Raw genomic sequence first — 25,523 nt, forward strand, 5'->3', positions numbered from 1 at the left:
TATAGACGTTATAAGGGACACAGTCTATGTTACAGATATGACTCCGAATGAGGTCTTTAGCAGTGTCTACGTTAGTGGGTTACCGAGGTAGGTTACTTCAGAAGGTCCTGATGCTTGGAACGCAGCACCCTATGAGAGAAGTCCACCCTATTTAGCATCCTGAAATACCAGAATTGAGCGACTCCACGAATACTGTGATAAGGTCGCAAGTCGCAGCCCGGTTCCAAGAACAATGGATCTACACTCCTTGGAAAAGGAGTGAGGTCCTTTCCCTAAAAAGCCAGTTACCGGACCCCCGGGAAAACCCCACTGCATACTATAAAGAACTGACAGAGGCGGCCTCCTCCACAGTAATGACACTAGCTGATATAGAGTTATTTTTCGGCTTGTTAGTGCCGGTGGATATATGGAGACAGGTCCACACGCAGGATCATGCTCTAGATTTGGGGGCACATGGGACAAGATTAGAGCTTGGGATAAGGAGCGCAAGCCCGGAGGGAAGCCAAAGGCAGAGTTGTTAGCTTTACCAGGGCATATTATAGCCTATATGCACTCTCTTATCCCACTGTAGAAAGCGGACTGGGATAAGCTGACTGTGTGTGGTCAGAAGAAGGATGAGAGTGTGTCGGATTTCTTCACCAGATTTGAAGGGGTATTTCTTGACTTTAGTGGCCAGGATTTGTCACAGGAGGGTGGTGTCCGTCTGTTTGTGAACAGATATGTCACTAATTTACTCCCTGTGGTTGCCACTAGGTTGCAGGCTTCAGAAAGGACTTGGACGACATAATCCCCATCGGTAATATTAAGTATGACACAGTACTGTGAGCATAGAGAGAACGAGGACAAAGAGAGGGTGGAAAAGAAGTCGAAAGATTTGAAAACAAGGGTGTTAATGCAGCACGTTGCGAGAGGACGAGGAAGAGGGCAGGGTTCGGGTTCGGGTCCACGGCCACTCCGGACTAACTTCAGGTGTTCCTGTGGGACCCAACCAAAGTGTGTACTGTAAAAATGAGGGACATTGGCAGTACGAGTGTCCGGAATTGTTGCAGAAAGGTGGGTTTTGACATATATGTCAAGCATGGTATTGGCCCTATTACGTTTAGCACATTGTGGAAAAAATTATATGAGGTACAATGCTGAGCTACAATGGCCACTTACTGGCTCATTTGATGAGCAGAAAATAAATTTACTGCAGGACAAATTATTTGCTAAGAGGAGTAGGCAGTCCATGTTTGACTCTTTGAGAGTGTGGTAGAAAGAAGCTGAGAATATGGACACACCTGCGCACGGATTCCCCGGAGCCAACTGGGCAGAGGAACGAGATCGCATGGAGAAAGTGTTGGTGCGCTCTGCTGTGGGTACGGAGGAGAAACATATGGTGGCGAATCAGGCAGCTCAACGGGCCCTGCACCCAATATAGAGTGCTGAGGATGTATGGAGTGTGATGAGCCTTTTATACAGCAACATGCCCTTAAACACATGTCAGCCACGCCTATAAAATATCAGGGTTTCGGAGGCCAAGGACGAGGAGGAGGAGGCCGAGAGGGGACACAATCAGGGGACGCGTCTTACAACAGGCAGAGCGGAAATTATTTTGACGTCCTTCGGGGAAGACAGTACTATTATGATGACTATGATATGGACGAAGTGATGGGGTTGTCTCACAGCTAGGACAGCCAAGGGCAGGGTGAGGGACCAGTTCCAGTGCCTGTAGATCAGCGTGGACCCTATGTCACTGCAGATTTACAAGGCTTCACCGAGAAATTCCTAGTTGGCACAGGGGCTATGAATAGCTCTGTTTCCCATTCACTGGTCCCGTGGGCAGCTCTGTCTGGCCAAAATAATATTTCGGTGGGTTTTTCAGGTATGCTGGTCATTATCCCCATTTCCAAGCCTCTTGCTTTGACTATTGGTTCTTTTATGGTTGATTCACCATTCCTACTGACATCAAATTGTGGAGAGAACTTACTGGGACTGGATTTGTTAAAGAGTTTACATGCGACAATATTTTGCTCCCCGGATGGTGTTCACATGACTGCAGGCCCGCGAGTTGTCCATGCCAAGCAATGCTTTGCAAAAGATGACCACATCTCTCCCGAGTTTCACGACGTGCCACGCTCGTTGTGGGCTACCGGTGACACGGATGTGGGGTTGCTACAGCTACCCCCGTCTCTATACAGGTGAAAGACAATGCTCTGCTGCCCAGAATTCCCCAATACAAGATATCCCAGGCAGGAGAAGAGGCTTTATTGCAAATAATTCAGGATTTGATTAAGTCAGGTGTAGTTGAAGAGACAACAGCAAATGTGTGCAATAGCCCCATCCTCCCTATTCTTAAAAAGGCCCCTTCGGAATGTCCAGACACCCATCCTGATGTTTACCGTTTCGTGATAGACCTGCGAGATGTAAACAAAATAGTGGTTCCCCAGTATCCTGTGGTGCCTGACATCACAACGATTTTGACTATGATTCCCACGACCGCTAGATTTTTCTCAGTGATGGATTTTAAAAATTCTTTCTTTAGCATTCCTATCCATCCCGATAGCCGTCATCTTTTCGGGTTTGCAATAGCAGGTTGGAGTTTTAGATTCTGTTGTGCTCCACAAGGCTATATGGAAAGCCCTAGTATTTACAACAGGCTTTAAAAACTCAATTGGATTCATTGGAATTTCCATCTGGTAATGTGTTGCTACAATATGTTGACAATCTTTAGCTGGCCTCAGACACTGAACAAGTCTGTAAAGAGGACACAGTTAAATTACTGTTCCATCTAGCACACCACAGACACAAGGTGTCCCTATCGAAATTCCAATTTTGTCGACAGGAGGTCACTTACTTAGGTCACCTACTGTCGAAGGAGGGTAGCAGACTAACACCAGAACGCATAGCTTCTGTAACTAACATGCCCGTTCCAAAGACCCAACGCGAGGTACGCGCGTTCCTGGGAATAACTTCGTATTGTCGCATTGGATACCAAATTCCTCCCTACTAACAAAACCCCTTCTTTACCTCACCACCAAAGACGTGCATGAGCCTTTGCCCTAGACACCTGCATGCCAGCAAGGCTTTTGAACAATTGAAGACAGCGCTTTGCTCTGCTCCTGTGCTTGGTACTCCTGACTACCAGAAGCCTTTTGTACTCTATGTACATGAGGCAGATGGTTGCGCGCTTTCTGTACTAACACAGGGCTTCGGTGGTAAGCAGAGACCCTGCGCCTACTTGTCTGCCATTTTGGATAATTCCGCCAGAGTTCCCCCGAGCTGTCTGAGAGCTGCTGCGGCGACAGCGGTATCTATCAGATAATCGGCAGGGCTCGTCCTTGATACTGACCTCACAGTGATGGTACCTCACACTGTGGACAGCACAGCACCTCACCAGTGCACGTCTTACTGGATACGAGCTGACTCTATTTGCGCTGCACATTACCATAAAAAGATGCGCTACTTTGAATCCAGCCACAGTACTACCCCTCCCTTCGGAAGAAAATGACAATGATGTCCATGATTGTTTGTTTCGGACCAAAGAGGAGACAAAGGGACGGGCAGACCTGACTGATGTTCCCATATCTGACCCCCAAGGGGAACTATATGTCGATGGCTCTTGTTTCAAACTGCTGGATGGAACTACTACTGCAGCCTATGCAATCACCACATTACACACTGTAGTTGACACATCCTGTATCCCATATCAGTCAGCCCAAGCTGCAGAATTGGTTGCTCTCCCAAGGGCCTGTGAATTGAGTGAGGGACTGGCTATCAATGTCTTCACTGACAGCCAGTACGCCTTCGGAGAAGCACATCATTTTTGGCGCCTCTGGGCAGAGAGAGGGTTCCTGACATCTCATGGACAGAAGATACAGCATGACCCACTAATACTCAGATTGCTATCAGCACTGACGCTCCCTAACAGACTGGCTATAATAAAATGCAGCGCAATAAAGCTGTGGTGGACGATGTTGGGAGGGGGAATGCGTTCGCGGACCAGACAGCTAAGGAGAAAGCTAGATCAAAGTTGAGTGAAATGTTTGTGGCAGGTCCTGCTAGATGGGTTCCAGACAATGGGATGTTTGAGAACACTGTGGAAAGCGTGAGGGAAATACAAAGAGAGGCGACTGCAGACAAATTGGCAATGTGGGGGGAGAGAACAGGACGCTTGGACGACGATGTGTGTTGGACAGATTTGTCGGGTAAACAGAGGTGGTTCTTGCCGAATGCCTATGTTTTTCCTGTAGTCAACATGGCCCATGGCCCGTCACACATTAGTGCCAAAGGTATTTGTAAGCTGTGAAACCCAGTGTGGCAGAATGAGAACATACCTAAAGTTGCAGCACACCTGGTGAGACACTGTATTATTTGTCTAAAGCACAATCCTGGAAAGGGCACCCCTACACCTGCTGGTAATTTTGCACCACCTTCTTTTCCTTTCAAGATTCTCCAGATGGACTTCATTGAAATGGAATGTGCAAATAACTTGAAGCATGTACTAGTGGTAGTTTGTACATTTGGTAAGTGGGTTGAGGTCTACCCAACTAAAGAGAATACGCTATAGCAACAGCAAAGGCACTCCTAAAGGAGTACTTCCAACGCTATGGATTGCCACGTGTGATCTGGAGTGACAATGGGAGCCACTTCATTGCTAAAGTCATTGACTTGGTGTGCAAGAACCTGCAAATTACACAGACATTTCGTGCAGCAAATCGCCCCCAATTAGCAGGCCTCCTTGAGAAGTATAACGGCATTCTCAAACTGAAACTAGCAAAAATACATGAAAGTACAGTATTGCAATGGCCAATCGCGTTGCCCCTAGCGTCAATGTCTGCAAGGGTGACTGCACATTATAGGACCAGATTGTCACCCTACGAGGTGGTCTTTGGGCGCCCTGGTAATGTATGGGGCGTCCCCAGAGCCAAGCATTTTTCTGAGATAGAATATCCTCTTTTGATTGACTAATTGTATGCCTTGTCTAAAGATCTGAGTTCTGTCCACCAACAGATATCTGCCGCCCTACAACCATTGCCAGAGGGTCCCGGATGTCAGATCCAGCGTGGAGATTTTGTGCTCATCCGACAGTTCCAGCACAAATCTTGTTTGGAGCCGAGGTGGAGAGGCCCTAACCAAGTGCTTTTGGCCACTCAGACAGCTTTTAAAGTGGATGTCAGGAAGCACTGGGAGCACTCTTCGCATGTGAAGAGGGTGCCTCACCCACTTCCATATGATTCCTGGGTGAAGGACGGGATCGCTGACCAGGAAGGGGAGCTGGTCCCCCGCTTCATTCCCTTCTCCCACACCCAGCTGAGAGGGGCGCAGACCGATTAGGAGAGTGACGAAGCCTAATTCGAGGCGATTCCCCCTGAGATAAGGACTGCCCCTAAAGCCCAGCTCCTGGAGCACAAACACCTGAGTCTCGATCCCCAACTGAATGTGAGCCCTTACTTTTGTTTGTTGACGAAAAGGTGCCAGGGCACACAAGGTACAATCTGCGGCCCCAATGGAAGGACAGTGCACCAGCAGGGCAACGCAGGAGTTAGGGAAGGACTTGAGTTTAGGGTGCTGTGTCTCTGGTGTGCTGTCTGAGACACTGGACAGGATCGCTGAGGGTATTTGCCCCTGACGGAGGTTACCCTATCCTGAGAGAAGAAGGGTTGTTTTTAGTAAGGGCCGCAATTGTTTTCAGTTGGTTTGCAATTGTGCAGCTCCACTGTGGGAGAGACAATGTTTGATGAACGATAGGAGCCTGCCTATGAGGCTCTTGAAGGACACAGGAAAGAAGAATACCCTTCTGTCTGGTTGGATAGTGGCTTCAATTTCCCGAGTACTTTTTCATTAACGATGTACTACTTTGGTCACCCTATCCCTAATGAGGAGCAGCCTTTTGCGGCTCCATGCCCCACTCCGCATGGCCCTGTTTGGTCCTCCTGGCCCACCAAGACAAAAGTAATATTCATGATAATAATTTTGCTTTCTCTGATGTTTGTATTTGGAATACTGTTCTTCCTAGAAGAGAAATATCCTGTGCATGCTTGGATAAGTACTACCCCAACACCCCCTGAACATGTTATTGACACGTTGGCACCCCATAAAGAAGAACATCAGAAGTCTTATAAAGATAATGTTTTTACTCAGACGCTGCATCAAACACATGCTGTTTATAATACAACTAAATGTTGGGTATGTGGGTTGTTGCCTCTAGTTAAACATAAAAGTGAGAGACTGCTCCCTATGCATCTGTCTTACATTTAAGGTTGTGAGGGTTGGTTTGTCCTTCTTAACTTGGTCCGTTCATTCTCCCAGCCTGACTCCTTGGACCATAAGAGACTCAGTTCCCACTCCATGTCAATGAAAGTGTATCCTCAGCATAAATCCCCGTATGGTACTCCCTCTGGCGATGGGTGATTTGATTGAGTATTCTTGAACTCCTGCCTTACAGTAATACATAAAGGTAGAACGGTCAATAGGACAGGGATAGACAGAGATAGATTCTTGCAGTTCAATGTATCCGAATATTAGCAATCTTTCGAAGCCTGTAATGTCACTGAGGATAATCTGGAGGATGCAGATGTATCAGCTCCCTTTTGTGTTCAGGGAATGGGGACTATAGAGGTGGGGAATAGCAGATGCAACACCACCTCCATATTAAGAATGCCTAAAAAGCCCGTCATTGATCCCGCCACCCAATGTTTATTTTATTTGTGGTGATCGTGGTTATGTGTGGTGACCTGTGGGATGGTCTGGGTGACGTTACCTTTCCTACCTTCTTCCTCCAGTCTATCTAGCCCCTTCTCAATGAACTCATTGTTTGCAACGTAGGGAAGCCCCAGTTTTCCGAACTAAGAGGGTTATTGATCCAGATTACATTGACCAGACAGAATCCTCCCTGCAGGAATTTACCGACATAATGAAGGGTCTTGTCCCTTTCTAGGGTCTCATGTTCAATAGCCACAATATTCAACATTTGGCCAGAGTAGTCGAGGGAGTCATTAATACTACTGCAGGCATATTGACTAATATCACAGTTGAGCTCAAAGCTACGAGACTTGTCTCGCTTCAAAATCGAATGGTCTTAGATGTTATCCTAGCCGATAGGGGTGGAGCCTGTCGCATCATAGGGAGAAGCTGCTGTGTGATAGTGCCCCGACTGTCTATTCTGCCATACAGATATTGCACAAACTTGCCTCAGAAATTCATGAGGACAATGGCTCTTGGTCCCTCACAGGATGGCTATGGGGTCTAGTAGTGTCTGGGGTTGGAAGATTCTACTTGTCTTGAAAGGTATCGCAGGTATTATCTTTACTAGTTGCCTGTGTATTCACTGCTTCCCGGTATGCTGCACTTACTGTGTGACTAAGCTTACACCAACTCCTAGAATTTCTGCTCAGGATAATAAAGTCTTCAACATGATGTTGCAGGAAGTTCAGTCAATTATGCTCATTGATGAAGGTCTGTTTGATTACTGAAATGATTGCCTTTGCTTTCACCTTGCTCTGACCAATAGATGACTATGTACTGTCTCCCCTCCACTAGAATAGTAAAGACCCTACCAGATAGCAATAAAGGTTTTAGCCACACATACTAAAAGGAGGGTCTGTTTGATTCAAAATTCCCAGTTCCCATATTGCACTTACCATGTTATATTAGGTTACCAATGTGTGACTAAAATACATGTAATTATGTTCATGTTATGCAGCCCACTGAGTAATACCGGTAACACACAAGTTTTCGCTAGCCAGTGTGAATCCATTTTTTATTTTGTAACTCTTATTAGACTGCATCTACTGTGCCCGTGTTAGGCCTTAGAATCAGAATTGCTTGCCTCAGCAGAACACTGTATTTAGTTATATTTCTCTGTTCAGGGCTGCAACTCGATTTGCTAACAGGATAATTATTTTGCTTTTGCATTCCATTGTATACATGTAGCTCTGCTCCCACGTTAGGAGAAGCTGAGACTCGGCACATCGGCCTTGATTAGCTGATAGCGTGTCCATCTGGCAGGTGTTAGCACCGGAGTCTCCTGAAAGGTTAATAATTTATTAGCGAACGTTGGGGAGCCAGTCCCCTCGACAGACATCCTAGGGTGAAGGTCTGACTGGGCTCCTCTGCAGAGAATATTCCTGTAATAAATGTAGGTTTTCATTCTCTACTGTCTGAGTAACTCTCCATTTTTGAAGGCATAGCAGGTGGTCGTAAGTACCCGCGTGGTCCTAGAGGGCCGTGTCCTTCATCACATTGGGTGGTACTTCCATGCCTGGGGTGTGAATACTTTGGATGCAAGTTGCAAATTCTCTCTAATTCTACAGTAGCAGCTTTGGTCGACATCACCACTCAGTTGGAGAGTATACAGATATATTCGGAACAGACTAGATATGCTGTGGATTTTATTCTAGCTTAGAGTGATGGTGTATGCGCGGTAGTTGGTGATCAGTGTGTGGTCAGGATCAAGAATATGGAAAATAATATTACCAAACACATTTTAGATATTCTTGAAAATGTCAAAGGAATGGAAATTAGAAATTGGAGTTGGTCCCTTTTTGGTAGTTGGGGCTGGGTTCTTGAGAAAGCGATTTATCTTATTGTGGTATTGGTGCTTTGATGTATTCTTGTCCAGTGTCTTCCTTTTTGCTGTTCCTATTGTACCACTATTCTCACACCCAAAAAGAAGAGATCAATCCATGATACCAATGCCGCTATAATGCTTCAAAAGGATGTTGATGATCTGATGAATATATCGATGAGGGAATATTTGAGAATTCATCCCTCCTTGCTGTTTCTATTTCTGATGCTGATAGTATGGAGTGCTCATAACTGTACTCTATTGTGCTATATTATTATTGTATGCAATTTTCTTTTCCTTTGCTACAGTAGAAAATGTTTAGCTCATGCTAAAAGGAGGGTCTGTTAGAATGGAACCGTTTGCGCTCAAGCAGTACCCTATGTAAGTTAGTATTCGCTGCACCATTTTCTTTTTAGGCGCCATTTTAGGCTGTTCGAAACTGATTTTGTTAAATTCCAAGAAATGCCCTCTCCTGAGTTTTGTTTTTGCAACATTAGGTTTTGTTTCAGTAATGAGTACACTGTCCATGTCAGCACATAGCTTTCTCACTCGATAGAGGCCCTCTCCCACTTGTCTGGTGGTGGGCTCAGAATGGAACGACCTTGAACTATATAAGTTTGTGTAAGATAGGAGCACTGAAACCTTTTTTTGTAATTCACTGCCCAGCTGCATCTGCTTAGAAAATTCCATAGTGGGCGTGTTTTTGTCCAGCTTTGAAATGTACATAATGTATCTCTATGCTTGTTGATTTCAGTTCCCTCTGTAGCACTCCTAGCGACTGTACAGATGGGGCCCCACTCTAAGTGCATATAAATAAACAGTTATTGGTTTGTATTCTCTACTGTCTCACTGACTCTTCATTTGGTACAGAAGGCTGAGAGGTGGTCATTAGTGACCCGGGTGTCCCCAGGTGGGTCACCTCCTTCACTTGTGCACTACTGGTTGGAGAATCAAGTCATCTTGGATGCTGAGGGACCTTGGAGACCACTATAGTTAGGCATTATCATTTAGAAAACCTTAGAAATGTGCTAAAAAACCAAAGATAATAGGGACATTATAGTTAGGAAATGGAATAAAATAAAAAGTAGAAATTCACAGAAAAATCTAAAGGTTACAGGGACGTTACAGTTAGGCTCAGGTTTCACTCGTACACAACCAGTGAAATTCAGCACCTAACTATAACTCATGCCCATGCAATGCACTGCTAATGACCTCACATTCTACATCACTCATGACATGGTCACTGACATCACTGATGACATCACTAGAAGGAGTAGTCCCAATAATGCTTGGCTGGGATTAAACCCCTTCATAAACTCCTCACTGGATTGTCAAAGTGAGTGACATGTATAATTCAAAACAGGTCATAGTACGTGGGTGGCATGTCTTGATGACCTACACTAACACTCAGAGCAAGGACCCTAATGAAGACAAGCAACAAGGTTGTAATGCAACTGTGAGAATAAACATGAATCTGGGTCCATTTGTAACATAATATTTTGAAGGATTGGCATCACATGGTTTGCTACTTCCCATCTGAATCCCTGATAACTGTCTACACAACTCCAGTGTCACTTTACATCTTTCTCTTTATTTAGGATACAACTCTAGTGAATACAAATAGAATCATTTCCAGTGGGATTTACTCTATTGTAGCACCTCCGTGTCAACAGTGCTAGATTACACCCTGTTGATGCCCCTAGGCAGTCAACATTTCGGAGGCCCCCTTACATATTATCTCCTAATGCGTTTTTAATTTTACCAACGATTTATAGAGTCATTAATGTAAAGCTTTCGTTTCTTTGAGTTGAATCATTTTTTCTATCTTTTGTAAACAATTTATGAAAGCTTGATTGTAATTTTCTTCAAGATCAAATCAATATTATTTTGATCAATTATCGCAGGGACCCTAAAAGGAGTGGGGCCCATAGGCCAGTGCCTATGTTGCCTATTTTGTAATCTGTCAAATTCTTGTCAAAAGCTTTGCTGGTCAGCAAGAATAAAAGTACCATCGAGAGGCATGAGTAAGACATTTGGAGTTACAAATAACAATAGATTCATAAATTAGGCACATGTCTACAAAAAAAGTTGGCATACCCAACAAATATGTTATTTTGTCTCCCAGAAATAAAAGACATCATGTGTCACTATCAATAATTTTGTGTCTTGTCGACAATCCTAGGGGGAAATTTGCAAAGAAGTGGCGAAGCATGTCGTTAGCCTCTTTGGCGTAACGACACGCTCCGCCACTTCTGAAACGCAGGGCTGCACCATGTTTACAACAATATGCAGTAGCCCTGCGCTTACCCCCTACACTTTACAACCTAGCGCCAATGCAGGCACACTAGCACCATAGTGCAAGGATGTCTGTGTGCTGCTTAGTAACTTCTATGTGTATTGCTTAATGCAGCACACACAGACATTGCTAAATGGCATTTAAAAAAAATTATTATTTCTGTGCAGGAAGGGGGATCTTCCTGTTCATAAATAATCATTGGTGCTTTGGTGTTTCCATGTGTGCTGTGTTGTGCAACAACAGCAACAATGAAGAGAAATGAAAATGTTCTCCTCGTTGCGCCAGGGTGAGACCAGGTTTTCCCCGGTCTTAATTTTAGCGCTGCCTCCTATTTACGCCTCCCTTGTAAATAGGAGGCAGCGTCAGAATCAATGGGAGTTGCAGTGGAACGCCCACAGCAACACCCAATGCCCTTCCCTTTCACGCTAAACATAGCATGTAAAGGGGCCTTATTTACAAGACTGCGGTGAGCCACGTTAAGAGGCTTAACGCTGCCTTGTAAATAAGGTGAGGCCCCTAGTGCCATTACAACGTCACTGAAAGGGGCTTGTAAATAAGCCCCTTACTTCTCTGTATTTCCAAACTGAAAGACGTGCACAACTCACACAATAATGCAGTCCATGGCAAGGGTTTACATTCCAAAATGAATGCACATTCACATTTTCACTTAAGTAAAATGTTCACTTTTTGCTTCCGAAGACAGACATCTCTGAAAGAAGTTCAATAGTCACGTATGTTTTGCCATGTCATGTCGTCCTTATGTTGCGTGATTGACAACGTTAACTAAAAATAATCAACTTTAATGTATGGCAATGAACCTCGACTGGGTTAAACAACATCTGTCATATTCACAGAGGCATTTTTAAGTACATAGAAACATACTCCTGTGGTACTATTTTATGTACTCATACACAGCTTTTTGAATTAGCCCCTAAAATATTTAAAATGGGAATATCCATGCAATATTCAGTTTAGCTTTCATTAGTAAGAAATTGGACTTTTCAGAGCTGCTTCACAAATGCATAAGAGAATACAAAATACTACAAGGCTACATTTTTACATTCTCCAAAATGTATTTGTAATTTGCCACTTTCCTCTATATAGTTCAGTAGAAATAAAGTCATCCCCAGCACCTACCCAAATCTTGCATCTAAAGTTATCTGAAATAATAATCTACAAGCAACTCTGCTTAGCTCTCCTCATGAACCTTTTTAGTTTAGTCCGTGCACAAAAGTGATTTTACTGACATATTTTAAAATAATATTTTGCTCAATAAAATTGATCCTTACTTGACCAGGCCAGCACTTTCCCCACGTGAGATAGCTCGATTGTACTGCTCTTGTGCTTCCTCTTTTTTCTTGATAGTCCCTGGGTAGATCACTCCATCAATGGTCCTATGAATAAATGACAAGGAAGATTTGGAAATCAAATGAATCAATAGATTAAAGGAACATACTTTCCCCAGCTTTTATATCTCTGGCGCTAAAGATGTAGGTGAAATTGGAATCTGAAACACAAACATCATGGTTGCAATCTTTTCATCATTTTGTTATCAGTGAGTCTGCCCTGTGGTCATTGAGCAATTAGATGGCATATCTTTTGGAGGAAACAATTCAATGCCTGGAGTAAGTCAGAACTACTTGGAGAAAATACTTTTAAAATGAGGCCTGGATAGTTAGGAATATTTCACATGATTTACACCAAATCTAAACTCACTCCTGAGTTGAAAATTTAGCTCGGATATGAATTTACCTTGAAAAAATTGGAAAACGAGAAGCGTTTGGCAAAACAGGAACAAGTTGGTTTAATTAAATGCAGCAGCCGGGAGAACAGCTACAGAGGCATGTCTGAAGCATGTCTCGATATTGCGAGGTTTTGTCCGGCATTATATACAGTTCTTGAACTACAATAACCAATTACACATTATTATGGTGCAAAAAAATCTAGGCCTAGTCATGAACCACAAATTCAACCATCTGATAAGGGGGCATAGGTGGCTCTTGACTTTGTGGAACTTAATGTGGGCCAAAGTGTGTGTGTCCAGATGTCTGGCGTGATCACTGCGTGTAGAGTGCATGCTGTGTTCTGATTGGCTGAGTGTTCCTAACTACATGTGGCATCTGACTTTGGGGTATTTTGGAAACGTGCCCCCCTTTGGCCAAACGTGTTTTATTGGGGCCAATCTCTTCGGACCTGTTAGGGTGTAGCTGCTTATCTGTGGGATCGATCTGGGTTTTCCCTGTTTGTGTCTTTGTCTTCGGGCTAAGTGTAACCGCACCTGTAACCTACCAATCAGTAGGCTCGGGTTTGGGTCGTAAGGCCTGTCTGACCACGTATCTTTGACTAGGGGTTGATGGGGAGGTCATCTCAGGTGTATTCGACAGCAATAATAAGAGTTTGCTATTACGTGAGTATATAATATGGCAGTCATTGATATTGCATTTACTGACATTTTCATTATTATGCATACATTTGTCATGACGTACTTCGAGATCGTATTTGCCGGAATTCACATTCTTATGTGTACATATATTGTGACATAAAGTGACATCGCATTCACCAAATTTGTCATTGTTATGTGTACATATATTATGGCATCTCATTCACCGATATTAACAAGCAAACTCTATATAATTACTGATTCACAACCTACCTCTCGTCCCATTGAATCTCTCATTACCAGCCTCTGAATCTCTCCAATCCTGTATGCAAATCTACTTTTAAACTGTATATCTCTTTCCCTCTCCCATCTCTTACTGCCAACCCCCACTCTCCAAACCTTGCATGACAAAAGCCTCATCTTGGACTTCCTCCTACTATACCCATACTCCTATCATTTTTGCACTGCACCCATCCTTGCTCCAGCAGCCTATCATTTCATGATTTGACCCCTCTTTTCATCTCTTCCCTCTCAACACCCAACCTTCTAGTCTTCAACTCCTTGGTCTCCCTCTCCAATCCTCTAATGCCATTTCTCTGCTTGCTGAACTCAGAGAATTATTATACACCATATTTTCGTCTTCACTCTATCTCTGTCAACCCAAATAAAGCATTCACAAACTAGAAACATGCTTAGTCCATTATAGATGGCACACCAACTCTCCATTCTTCTCATTAATACAAAATCTTGCAACCAAACCATACAAAGGAATCAACAATCTCCTATCAAACTCTAATATTGACCCACTTTTCATTGCTGATATTTAGCTCAGGAGGGAATTCTGGACCTCTCCTATACAAATCTATCCTTGTAGATTATAAAATGCTCATAGGAAATACAAGCACTAAGAATACTGGAGGAGGTGTACCCATGTTTCATGGAAGATTCATCTTAAAATGAATCCTAAATTGTCTTTCTCTAGTCGCCCAGTGTTCTCATTCACCTCTTAATTTCACTTTGCCTAACAGCTTCAATCTTAGATTCTCACATTACCTGACCTATTTGTATAATTTGCCTCAGACAACATGTTAAAACATATATTTGCATTACTGGGAACTTCAGTACCATGTTTCACAAAAAGATCTCCCTATTTCCATTAGTATCCAACATGTAACTGCTGAAAAAAATAGTCATACCACTCAAGTTGATGTATTTCAGATGCAATATTGTGCCCCAATTATTATTAACTCATTTACCAGCAAATATAATGTGTGTTGGTAATGCCATAGGATCATGCCATAACTCAGTTCAACATCCATCTACCCACCCACAACACCTGCCAAATCCATGGCCACATGCCTAAAACATCTGTCAGACCATTAAAATAACTTGGTTTGCTGATAATTAAACGGTTTTTATTGGGTTTTATCAATGTTAGACATTAGCAGATGTAGCAGGTTGAGATCAACAAATGGGTGTCATTCTTTTTTAAACATTAACAAAAGTAGCAGGATAAGAACAAAAACACGTAGCACTTTACAGACACAATACAATTTCAGTATGTGAAAGAAATCAATGTTCAGTACCTGCACAAACAATAGCCTAATAGTAAATTTCACTGGCTTATAATGATGTAAAATGCCAGAGTCTTTCGGCTACGTGCTGACCAGTCAAAATTGTCTCTGTATGTTTCCTAGAAGGATTAGGGGGACCCATTGAAAAATGGGGATGGGTTGCAGAACTTGGAAAAAGAAGCTAGGGGAAGCACGAGCGATAATAATATAATGCTTAGCATATTATGATGGAGGGGGAGGGTAGCTGGAGACCTGTGGCCTTTAAATGTGGCCCTCTGAGGGAGAGATGTCCTCTTTAGCAAGTTTCTTGTCCTAAGTAAGCATAGTATCCCAGGCAGTAGCTTTAGGGCTCTGGCGTATACAAAGGACCTCCTCCCATTGCAGTGCAGAGCTTTCTGCAACTCCCCATCTAAGTAGTGCCTTGCGCCATTGTAAGAGAGTGGGGGTGTTGGGCATTCCAATGCGTGCTTAGTAAATTCTAGGCCAGTGGGCGGGCGAGGTTGGTGAACCCTGCGATTCTTTTTGACCATGGAAAATACCTTAAGTCAGCAGCTTCTCATGAATGTAACATGGTAAGTTCTGTGTCGGTGGTTAATGAAGTATATATTATGTAGCAATAACTTGCTATGCTGGGGCAGGACCAAAGCATGTGCTGAAGGTCGGCAACCTGGGGGAGACATCCAGGACAAGTGAAGTTGGCTGCAGGATAGAGCTTGCAAAGGATTATATATTGCATGTTCTTAATATGGGCATTCTTCAAAACAGTCTTAGAGGACTCCAGGGCTCTAGGCCATTCAGTATCATGAAGAGGTCTTGTAAAGTCCTCCTCCCAGAGGCCGCAAAGGTTAACTAGAGAGATGGCCACGTGTTCCCTAGTTAACTTTGTAAAGCCATGTAATAAGATTTAAACCTCCCCCTGTGAGGTATAGAGTGTGTATCACCACATGGGTAGGCAGTTCTTTATCTAGTTTTCCCCATAATGATCGAGTGCCACCAGCAATTGTCCATATGTTGGTAACTGTCCCGGGGGAATATTTTGGTCCTGGTGAATTTGCTCAAATGTAATGGAAAAGGTCTCCCACCATTTCCAGGGAGTGTGCATCCCATTCCGACAGCTGCTCATCAGCAAGCAGATCTAAATGCCCAGGAGGGGAATTATGGGGCATGTGGGATGATTTTACATATGAGCTGGAAACCATAATTAGATATTTACGGGCAATCTACCCACGTAGGGACCAGGAGTGATGTATCATGATAGTGGGGTGTAAGTTTTGGCATATTATATAGGAGGAGAGAGGACAATCTCCTGTGCGTGTCTCATAAAGGTTTGTTCCTGCCCACTATCAGGATACCCATTGAAGCTGTGCCGCTAGGTAGTAAGCTTCAAAGGATGGTGCCCCAAGCCCACCTTGACCCATCGGCAGCTGAAGTTTTTGAAGAACCACATGTTGCCCCCCATCATCCCACAATAAATCCCTCGAAAAGTGATCCAAATTGTGGGAAAATGTTGCGTTTGGGAAACACCGGAACATTTACAAAAAAATACAGGAGGCGCCAAGGATGATCATTATAGAAAATGCTATCCTGCCTGTGAGTGCAAGGGGGAGACGTTGCCATAAGTGGGTTTGGGATCTAATTTATCTTATTTAGGCACATTTCATGTTACCCTTTTTGAGAGTGGTATAAACGTACCCCTAGATAACGGACCGCAGCTGTCCTCCAGCTTAGCTGAGTGTCACCCATCTGGATTAGCTGAGGGGGTGGGCATCGCTGCAAAATGGAAAGATGCATGATTTCCCCCAGTTTACTCGGAGGCCAGCTACTTCCTCAAAGTCCCGAGAGCAGTCGATATTAAGTACCTGTCTCCTGAAGCATCTCGGATATATAATAATAATTAATCTGCATAGAGCGAAACAGCATGTGTGGTTCCGTCTAGAGGGGTCTCCCACAGTTGGCCCTCCAAGCGAAGGTAATGGGACAGTGACTCCATGGCAATTGTGAATAGGATAGGGGAGAAAGTGCAGTCCTGATGGGTGAAATCAAGCAACTAATGCGCGCCCTAAAAAATGGATTTGTGTACAACTTCATATAGGTCAGCGGGTTCCGGCCCAGGCCTCCTGCATGTAGAACCTCGAACAGGTACTCCCAAGACAAGGAATAAAAGGCTTTCTCAAGGTCCAAAATGAGGCATGCTGCCTGCGGGTACAGCAGGGAAGCTTGATCCATTATAATGAAGAGTTGCCTAATATTATTAAACGTAGTGGGGCATGTTATCAAGAACTGTGTTAAAATTATTGCCATGTTCTGGCGTGAACCTGGGCTTCTATTGGAATTCTCTAGGGCATATTATCAAGCCCATTATCGCCGCTTTAGTGGCAGTTTCCTACCGCTAAAGCGGCGATACGTTTGACCCCGTTCTTGATAATATGCCCCCTAGTACAAACCCATTTTGGTCAGGGTGAATGAGGGCAGGAAGTTCACTTAAGTATCAATTAGCTGGGATTTTGCGGAGACCCAATATGACCACCGGGCGATAGGAGGAGAGGTGGGCGAACTCCCTATCAGGATTCAGCAGAGATGAGAGAAGAGAATCCTTCAGAGAGGCTGGGAGTATGCCAGTGCTTATGGCTTCATTGTACACCTCAACTAAACATTGAGCCAGGCTGACTGAGAACCGATCATAGTATTCAGTTTGAAACCCATCTAGCCCTGGGGTCTTATCACGAGCTAGGTCATGTATTGCTTTCTTTACGTCAACAGTAATGAGTTCGTCTAACTACTATTGTAGCAAAGCATTAATGGTGAGCAGGGGAAGGGGTGTTGGGGAACGCCAGGGGGTGAGGTGGGAGGTGCCCTGTATAGCTCGGCATAGTATGAACTAAATGCTTGACTTGGTTTGCTACTGTCTTATCTTACCTCAATTCAACAATGCCTAAACACACAGTGATCTCAGTTCAGGAGCTGCATGTCAGACTTATTTCATTCTTTGATAAAATCATATTGTTGCTATGGAAATCGATGCATTCATCAATGAAAATGAAATCTCCTCCTTATTAACAGAATCGGCCATTGTGAACTCCATATCAACCTCGACTCACAAATATGTAGTAAAGCAGGCCCTGAGAAGTAGGCTCAGGATTGCTGATTAATGGGTCACAGGTGGGAGGGTGTGTAGCTGGCAGGCAAACACTCGGGTAGGAAACTCTTGATCAATCCTATGGACAGGTGCAGACAATCAGGACCTAGCACATGCAGTGATCACATGCTCCCCATGCTGGACATCTGGACACGTTATCCACTGGCCACATTGTGTCTTTGCGAGGTCAAGACCCACCTGTAGTAACCATTAGACAATTAATGTATGATTTCAAAGCCAGCAACCAACATTCCTCACCATATGTGGTATGCCAGAAACCTTTCTAAACCATCATGTTTAGTATAAAAGAAGGACACGGACTGATTGTAAAATGAGACAGTCCTCAGATCTCGTGCATTGAATTGTTCTACCGGCCATAATGTTTAATTAAACAAACTGTTTCTGTTTTGCCAAACGCCTCTTGTCTTCTGTTTTTTTAAGGGATTTCGAGCTTATGCAACATTGGCATAATTGAAACTAAGACGACTACTCTCTCCAAACAATACGGAAAAGCAAGCTGGATGACATCAGAAATCCATCATTTAGAAGGCAATGGAAAAAAGCAAACCACCAGAAGGACAGTCTGAACTTGGAATATCTACAAAAGGAACAGTTAGGAATCTTGTAAGGCTCCACTACATCCTGTCTGATATGAGGCAAGAAGCCGAACCAAGCATCAAAAACCACTCACATAGAAGAACTATGCGAATCCCGTGCTCCCTACTTCATCTCAAAGCCAAAAACCTGTAAAGATACATAAAAAATAAAGATACATTAAGAATAAAGATACTTTAATATAAAGACTACCTGACCTGAAGAACTTGGAACACCTCCTTTCCCTTCATCCCAAGTAACCAATCAAGGTGTGACAATAAAAGCATTTTTTCCCTGATACCACCAGTGTTCTAAATTATAAAGGGCTAATTTTCTGTAACAAGTTGCCAACATTGACTGTTCCCTTACTTAGACGTGAAGCAGAGCAAAACGTGGAAGTCAACGTAAGATGAGAACTCTCTAAATAGACTATGCTAATATTATATAATACATGTCTTCCACCAAGTAATTTCCACACTACAAACAATGCAGAACAAATCTCTGAGTCTACTTCTTAACCTCTGGTCATGCATTTTCACTTAGCTTTAATTTTCACACTGACTGACTGCAGGGAGCAGTTGATGAAGGAGTAAGAAGGTCTGAAGGGAGGCAGGGACAAGTTTAGGTCTCGGTAGACCAGGACTTATGCCCTAATTGAGGCCGAGTCTCTCGCTGGTTGAATACTTTTGGCACCTTTGCCCGGTCACAATTTCTTCGTTCATACTTAGTCACTTATTTTAGAGCTCGGATACCCACGGTGGGTCAAGGCTGCAGGCTGTTTCAGAAGAAGGCACCATGGCAGGATAACTTCTCCACAAGGTCCCGCTAAATCAGATTTGCTGCTGCAGAAAAACTTTGAGTGGGAGAAGCCTGAATCTTCAGCGCAGAGCAGCAGCAACACACCATGGTCAGATTCAGTTAGCAGGTTTGTCCGGGTCCTCTGGAGGCCTTTGTAGCCAAAAAGCTTTGAAGTGCCAGGTTTTCTGGGGCGGTAGAAGACATCCATACAGATCCAGCCAATGGGTGCAGGACCTCAAGGAATGCAACAGGGGTTACCAGCAGGATCCAATGCAGGTTCAGTTGGAACTGGTAAGCAAGAAATCTTCTGGAAAGGTCTCTTGTCAGTTTTTAGTTCCCTGTTGCTTGAGCAGGAGGTCAGCCATATGAACCTTGGAGGCCACTTCTTTGTCCTTGGCTCAACAGAGAGAGAGAGCAGATCCAGTCCTTCTGGGCTCCTCTCAGGTCTCAGACAGCTGGGACAGTCCTCTTCCAATCTTCCTCAGGTCTGGGAGTGTTCTGAGGAGGGTACTGGTAAAGGTACATTTACATGTGGTACTAGGTGCGGGTGGTGGTGACTCCTGCCTTTTCCATAACCAATGGGGTGGAAGTTCCCTGGGGTTAACATACCCATTTTTACAGCATTTCCTGTGTGCCTTTCTACAAACAATCCCACAGTGCACCTCTCTGCCTAAATCCAAGATGGTGATTTGTTTCTCCACTTGTGTAGAGCTTGTGTAACCACCCCAGAGATATTGCTGTGGAAATTAACAATGTGGTCCCCTCAAGCTAGTTCTGGGGGCAGCCCCTTCACCACTGGGATGGGAGCCTGACTGATTAGGAGAACAAAGAAGGGGCCTGTGTATTATTAAATTAGATATTACATTCCAGTGTTTCTCTTTGAAACAGCCAAACTTGCCACATTGAAAATAGGTTAGAGATGCTAGTGACTATAGTACATGTTAAACACTAAGGCCCTGATTATAAGTCAGGCAGTCTGAGGACCACCAGACTCATGGAGGCGCTGTAGTGTTGGTCCAGTCACTGCAGCACCGGCACTCAAACTGCTCTCTTACAACTAGAGCGGTCGGACCGCCATTGCAGCATCAATGCCACCAGGGAAGCATCGTTCCCTGGCGGTGGCATGGGGATATAGAAGCAGCAGTAGGCTAACAACAATGGCAGAGAGGGCCTCTTGGTCCTGTGGTGCACGCTGGGAGGCATAACATGTTCCCTCGTGTGTGCATGCAGCACAGATCCTGCATGGGATGGACTTTCCAGTCTGTGCTGTGCAGGAACTAGGAATCTGAGCCAGAGGGTGTACCAGCTGATATTTTTAAAACTAATATTAACCTATGGGCACCTCTATAACAAATTTCATAAGAACTACAGTGAGAGGCCTGATACCAGATTATTGGAGGACAGCTATTATTGTTCCTATTTATGAGAAAGGCGTTAGATCTTTACCGTCCTATTATAGACCAATCTCCTTGTTAGATTCCAGCATCAAGATTCTGGGCCAAGTCCTCCTATCCCGTCTGTAAGTTTGGCCTGCTGAAAATAATATCTTCGCAGGGGTACAACAAGGCTTGAGATCAGTAATCGGTACTGTGGAACAGTACCTCAATCTCTACTTCATAGCGAATAAATATGTCAACCTAGCCTTTATGGACCTATCGAGCGCGTTTGATTCAGCAAATAGCTTGAAATTAAGCGTCTTAATGGAACAGATGGGGTGGAAAAAGAGCTGTGCACCCTAATAAAATGCTTGCATAATGTTACATCAGTCAAAGCCTGCTATGGCCCTTTAGGTGAATGCACATTTTTTTTTTGGGGGGGGGGGGAGTTTTGTATAGCGCAAACTAGACCCGAAGATATAAGGTATCAGAGCGCTTTTACACTTTAGTTACAGATGGACACATTCATTATTTGGGAGATTAAGGGGCCAATTTCGATCTCGCTAGGAAAGCCCTCCGTACGACTCTGATCCAGAGGGCTTTCAGAGCGAACCGTGCTCCGAGAGTCTGAACGAGCGAGTACAATGCATCTGTATGCCTCCGGACTTGGTTTGCTGAGACTCCCATTGAACTCTATGGGAACCTGTATATTGGACACGTACACAGGATCCCATAGCAAAAAGGGGTGGGTGGGGAAAAGCATACACCCTGTAGTGGGCACCCCATGGTGTCCGCCAAACTGTGCATGCTTGGATCGGGGGGACCCATGGGCCCACCCCCGTAACAGATTCAGAGCCCCCCAAAGTACGATTCTGACAACCATTTCGTCTCGCTGAGACCGGGTCTATGCGGCTGTCCGAATTGTACTCGCTCGGTCATAATCCGGCTCCATAGCCCTGCACGATACAGCTACAAATGTGTCATACGGACAGGATCGGGTTTGGAAACGATTCGGACGACACGTACGCGATCTTCGCATAGTACTTGGTCATTTGGACTTGTGACTCGGAAAAAAGGGCTCAGAATCAGATCCGGGAAAGCCAAATCCGATTCTGAGGCCTTCCTGACAACATAATAATCGGGCCCTAAGTTATTTGCCCAGAATCACAGGATGTTGAGCGTCGTTGCCGAGACTCGAACCCAGTTCCTCAGCTTTGAGGTTGACCACTCTAGCCGTAAGGCTACATCCTCTCACTTCTAAAATAAACCACATGTGGCATAAGAGGGGTGCATTTTAGCCCCCTTTTTTATTTTTACTTTACATAAATTGTGTTAATAAATGTTTTTGGTCCAAGGTAAAGAGCATACCCCAAATGGGAAACAAGCATATTCCCATTTTTTTGAACGCAGATGATGCGGTGCTTATTGCCATCACAGCAAATGGTCTACTGATTGTACTGGATTCTTTCCTGATATTCATGGAAGATTTACACTTGAGGGTGAACATCTCAAAGTCATATATTATGTCGTATAAGTGCCACCATAAGCGTGCTAAAGGCAAGCTTGTCTGAGCCCGTCTGCTCTTGGACGGTGCCAAGGCCAGGGATGTTGGCAGTTGTAAGTTCAATTGCAATTCTGCTAAGGTAAGGCAATATCTACATGCCCAAGTTATGGAACTTTAACCCAGAAACCATAAGGAGGCATGCTCAGCTAAAGTTAATCTGGTTTATAGTAAATTAAGGCACTGTCAGAAATGTATGGTTTCCTTTAATTATATGTCCCACCTTATCTCAGTGAATTCCCTTAGTTCGCCCTATCTGCTTGATGAGGAAAGATCTTTTAGTGATACTACCAGAGAAGCAGACAACCCGATGCATAAAAGCTGGGCATTAATCAATTCCCGCTCCCTCATTGTTGTGCTAGAGGTACTCTTGTCTGACACCACGTGATGACCTTTGACTACCATTACTTTAATTGACATTGGTGTGTTATTTGATCCCAGCCTTGCAGTCTTTGAGTGGGAGCTGACATGGCATAGGACAGCCTTGCCAAGAACAGAATGGGTGGGGTGTGCATTTGAAAGCATTAGAGAGAGAGAGGTGTGGAATGTACTTTTCGGTCTTGAAGTGCAGTCTTATGAGCAGTGGTGCACAAATGTGCACTGTGTTGTACATTGAGAGATAAAGTATGTGATGCTATAAGCAGTGGTTCACAAATGTGCACTGTGTTGTACATTGATAATTATTATTAATTTCTTACTATTGGCTTTGACATGGCCTTATGTCATCCTTAATTTTGACCCTGCCTAGCTTCAGCTTTATCTGCGCGCACAGCCAGGCTCGCAAGTTGTTTGGGTTAATCACGTTTCAAGGATTGTTTTGTGAGAGATTGTTTAATGTACCCTAGAAGGCTTTTGTGAGCTTTGTCAAGATAAAGGCTGGAACATGCAAGAATGTAGAGGGGACGTGGAAAATCCTTCCTGCCATGGAATGCTTGCATGGAAGCTGGCCAGTTCCAGTAAGATTCCTTTGGCGTGGGGAGGAAGTCTCTTGAACCTTCTAGTGTATGTTTTGAGACTATAAAGCTGAGGTTTGATGACAGCTGACTTGGGAGCTCACTTATGGAGTAGACGTACTGCTGTAAGACAAACAAAACCTGAGTCCCGGTCGAGAGTCCAAGCCAGCTGTGAATGCGCCCCCCCCCCAGCGTGAATTGGCAAGGATGTTGAGTGAATGATCGGGTGAGGTGACTTGTTTCTGACTAGTGCTATTGTGATGCATGGTTCCAGTGGCTGTGGTAATTTGAGGTGTTTGAATTTTGATTATTGCCATTGTGATGTGTGGAGAGTGGCTTTGATCATTTGAGGTGTTTTCTTTGTGATTCAGTGTATATATCTTTCTGATCTCTTGCAGGACGTCCATTATATTTCCTTGAGTCTTATCTCATATCATTTGCTGCTTCTTTATTCATTAGTATTATTCATGCATTTAACTGTTGCATTTACCAAGTGTGTTATTATTGCAAGCATATATATATATATATATATATATATATATATATATATATATATATATATATATATATATATTCAGTGAAAAAACCATAGGTTTCACACACGTTATAGTTAGCTGGACATTTTACTCGTAAAAAACCATTGAAATTCCCCCGTTATAGTTAGTGCAGGCAACTATAACTCACGCGACCGCAATCCTCTGCTGATGCTAATACTGTATTTAGACACTTATTTGCCCATGTCTTTTTCCATTAAATTTTAGCTATACATATATTGCAAATATTTTTTTTTCATAAAGACACATATGTCATCAGCAGAGGATTGCGGTCGCGTGAGTTATAGTTGCCTGCACTAACTATAACGGGGGAATTTCAATGGTTTTTTACGAGTAAAATGTCCAGCTAACTATAACGTGTGTGAAACCTATGGTTTTTTCACTGAATTTGCAAGGTTTTTTAAATGCTAATTCCTAACTATAACGTGTGTGAAACCTATGGTTTTTTCAGTGAATTTGTACGTTTTTTTAAATGCTAAGTTACTTTACGCCGTTCGTGGCGTGCGCGCCCACTTAACGCAGTTCGTTCCGTGCGCGCACAGTGAGCACGCGGTGCGCTTCGCGCACCGCGCACCCACTTTACGCAGTTAGTGCCGTGCACGCACGGTGGGCACGCGGTGCGCTATGCGCACCGCGTGCCCACGTTACGCTGGATGGGCAATGTACGCACGATGCGCTTCGCGCACCGTCCGCACACGGAGGACATATTATGCGCTTCGATGTGAAAATTAATCTATTAATTGTTCCTGTATTCATATTAGGTTTCACACATGTTATAGTTAGCTGGGCATTTCACTCGTGAAAAACCATTGAAATTCCCCCGTTATAGTTAGTGCAGGCAACTATAACTCACGCGACCGCAATCCTCTGCTGATGCTAATACTGTATTTAGACACTTATTTACCCATGTCTTCTTCCATTAATTTTTAGCTATACATATATTACAAATATTTTTTTTTCAGAAAGACACATATGTCATCAGTGATGTAATATCTGATGTCATCAGCAGAGGATTGCGGTCGCGTGAGTTATAGTTGCCTGCACTAACTATAACGGGGGAATTTCAATGGTTTTTCACGAGTGAAATGCCCAGCTAACTATAACATGTGTGAAAGCTATGGTTTTTTAAGTGAATTTGCAAGGTTTTTTAAATGCTAATTCCTAACTATAACGTGTGCGAAACCTATGGTTTTTTCAGTGAATTTGTACGGTTTTTTAAATGCTAAGTTATGTATTTATGTATTTATTTATTTATTTGTAAGGTTTTTCACCGTGCGCGCGCCGTGCGCGCGCGGTGGGCGCGCGCTGCGCTTTGCGCACCGCGCGCCCACATTACGTAGTTCGCGGAATTTTTCCGTTTCTACCGTGCGCGCACGCTACGCGCACTCCGCGATTTTTCGTAAAAAATTTCAAACACATTTTTGCCCTTGGGGGTCCTTCTGGGACCCCCTGACCAAGGCAAGGGGGTCAGGAACTGTCCACCCTGCCCCCTTTTCACGTTCTCCACCTTTGTTTTTCACCCCCTCAGACTGCGAGAGACAAAATGGCGGCCGACACTTCCTGGTTTCGACCGATTCGAATGTTTACTAAGATCTAACAACCAATCAGAATCGCGCTCGCGCACGGCAGCGTGCGCGTACGGTAAGTTTTACCGTATGCGCACGGTGCGCGCCTATAGATATATATATTGATTTAAATGCTATTTTCTCAGGAAATACTGAACAGATTTACACCAGACCTGCAAAAGGCACAT

General features: G+C 44.0%; 1 protein-coding gene across 1 annotated transcript in view; it reads right to left on the reverse strand.

Annotated features, from left to right (window-relative positions):
- The window catches only part of LOC146797518 (inter-alpha-trypsin inhibitor heavy chain H4-like), a 548,934-nt gene that overhangs the window by 471,547 nt on the left and 51,864 nt on the right, over window positions 1–25,523 (reverse strand). The window contains exon 3 of the mRNA XM_085627617.1: window positions 12,134–12,238. Within this exon, the coding sequence (XP_085483743.1) occupies window positions 12,134–12,238 (105 nt within the window). The remainder of the gene's footprint in view (window positions 1–12,133; window positions 12,239–25,523) is intronic.

This window comes from Triturus cristatus, chromosome 9 (assembly GCF_964204655.1).
Source record: "Triturus cristatus chromosome 9, aTriCri1.1, whole genome shotgun sequence".
Classification (NCBI taxonomy): Eukaryota; Metazoa; Chordata; class Amphibia; order Caudata; family Salamandridae; genus Triturus; species Triturus cristatus.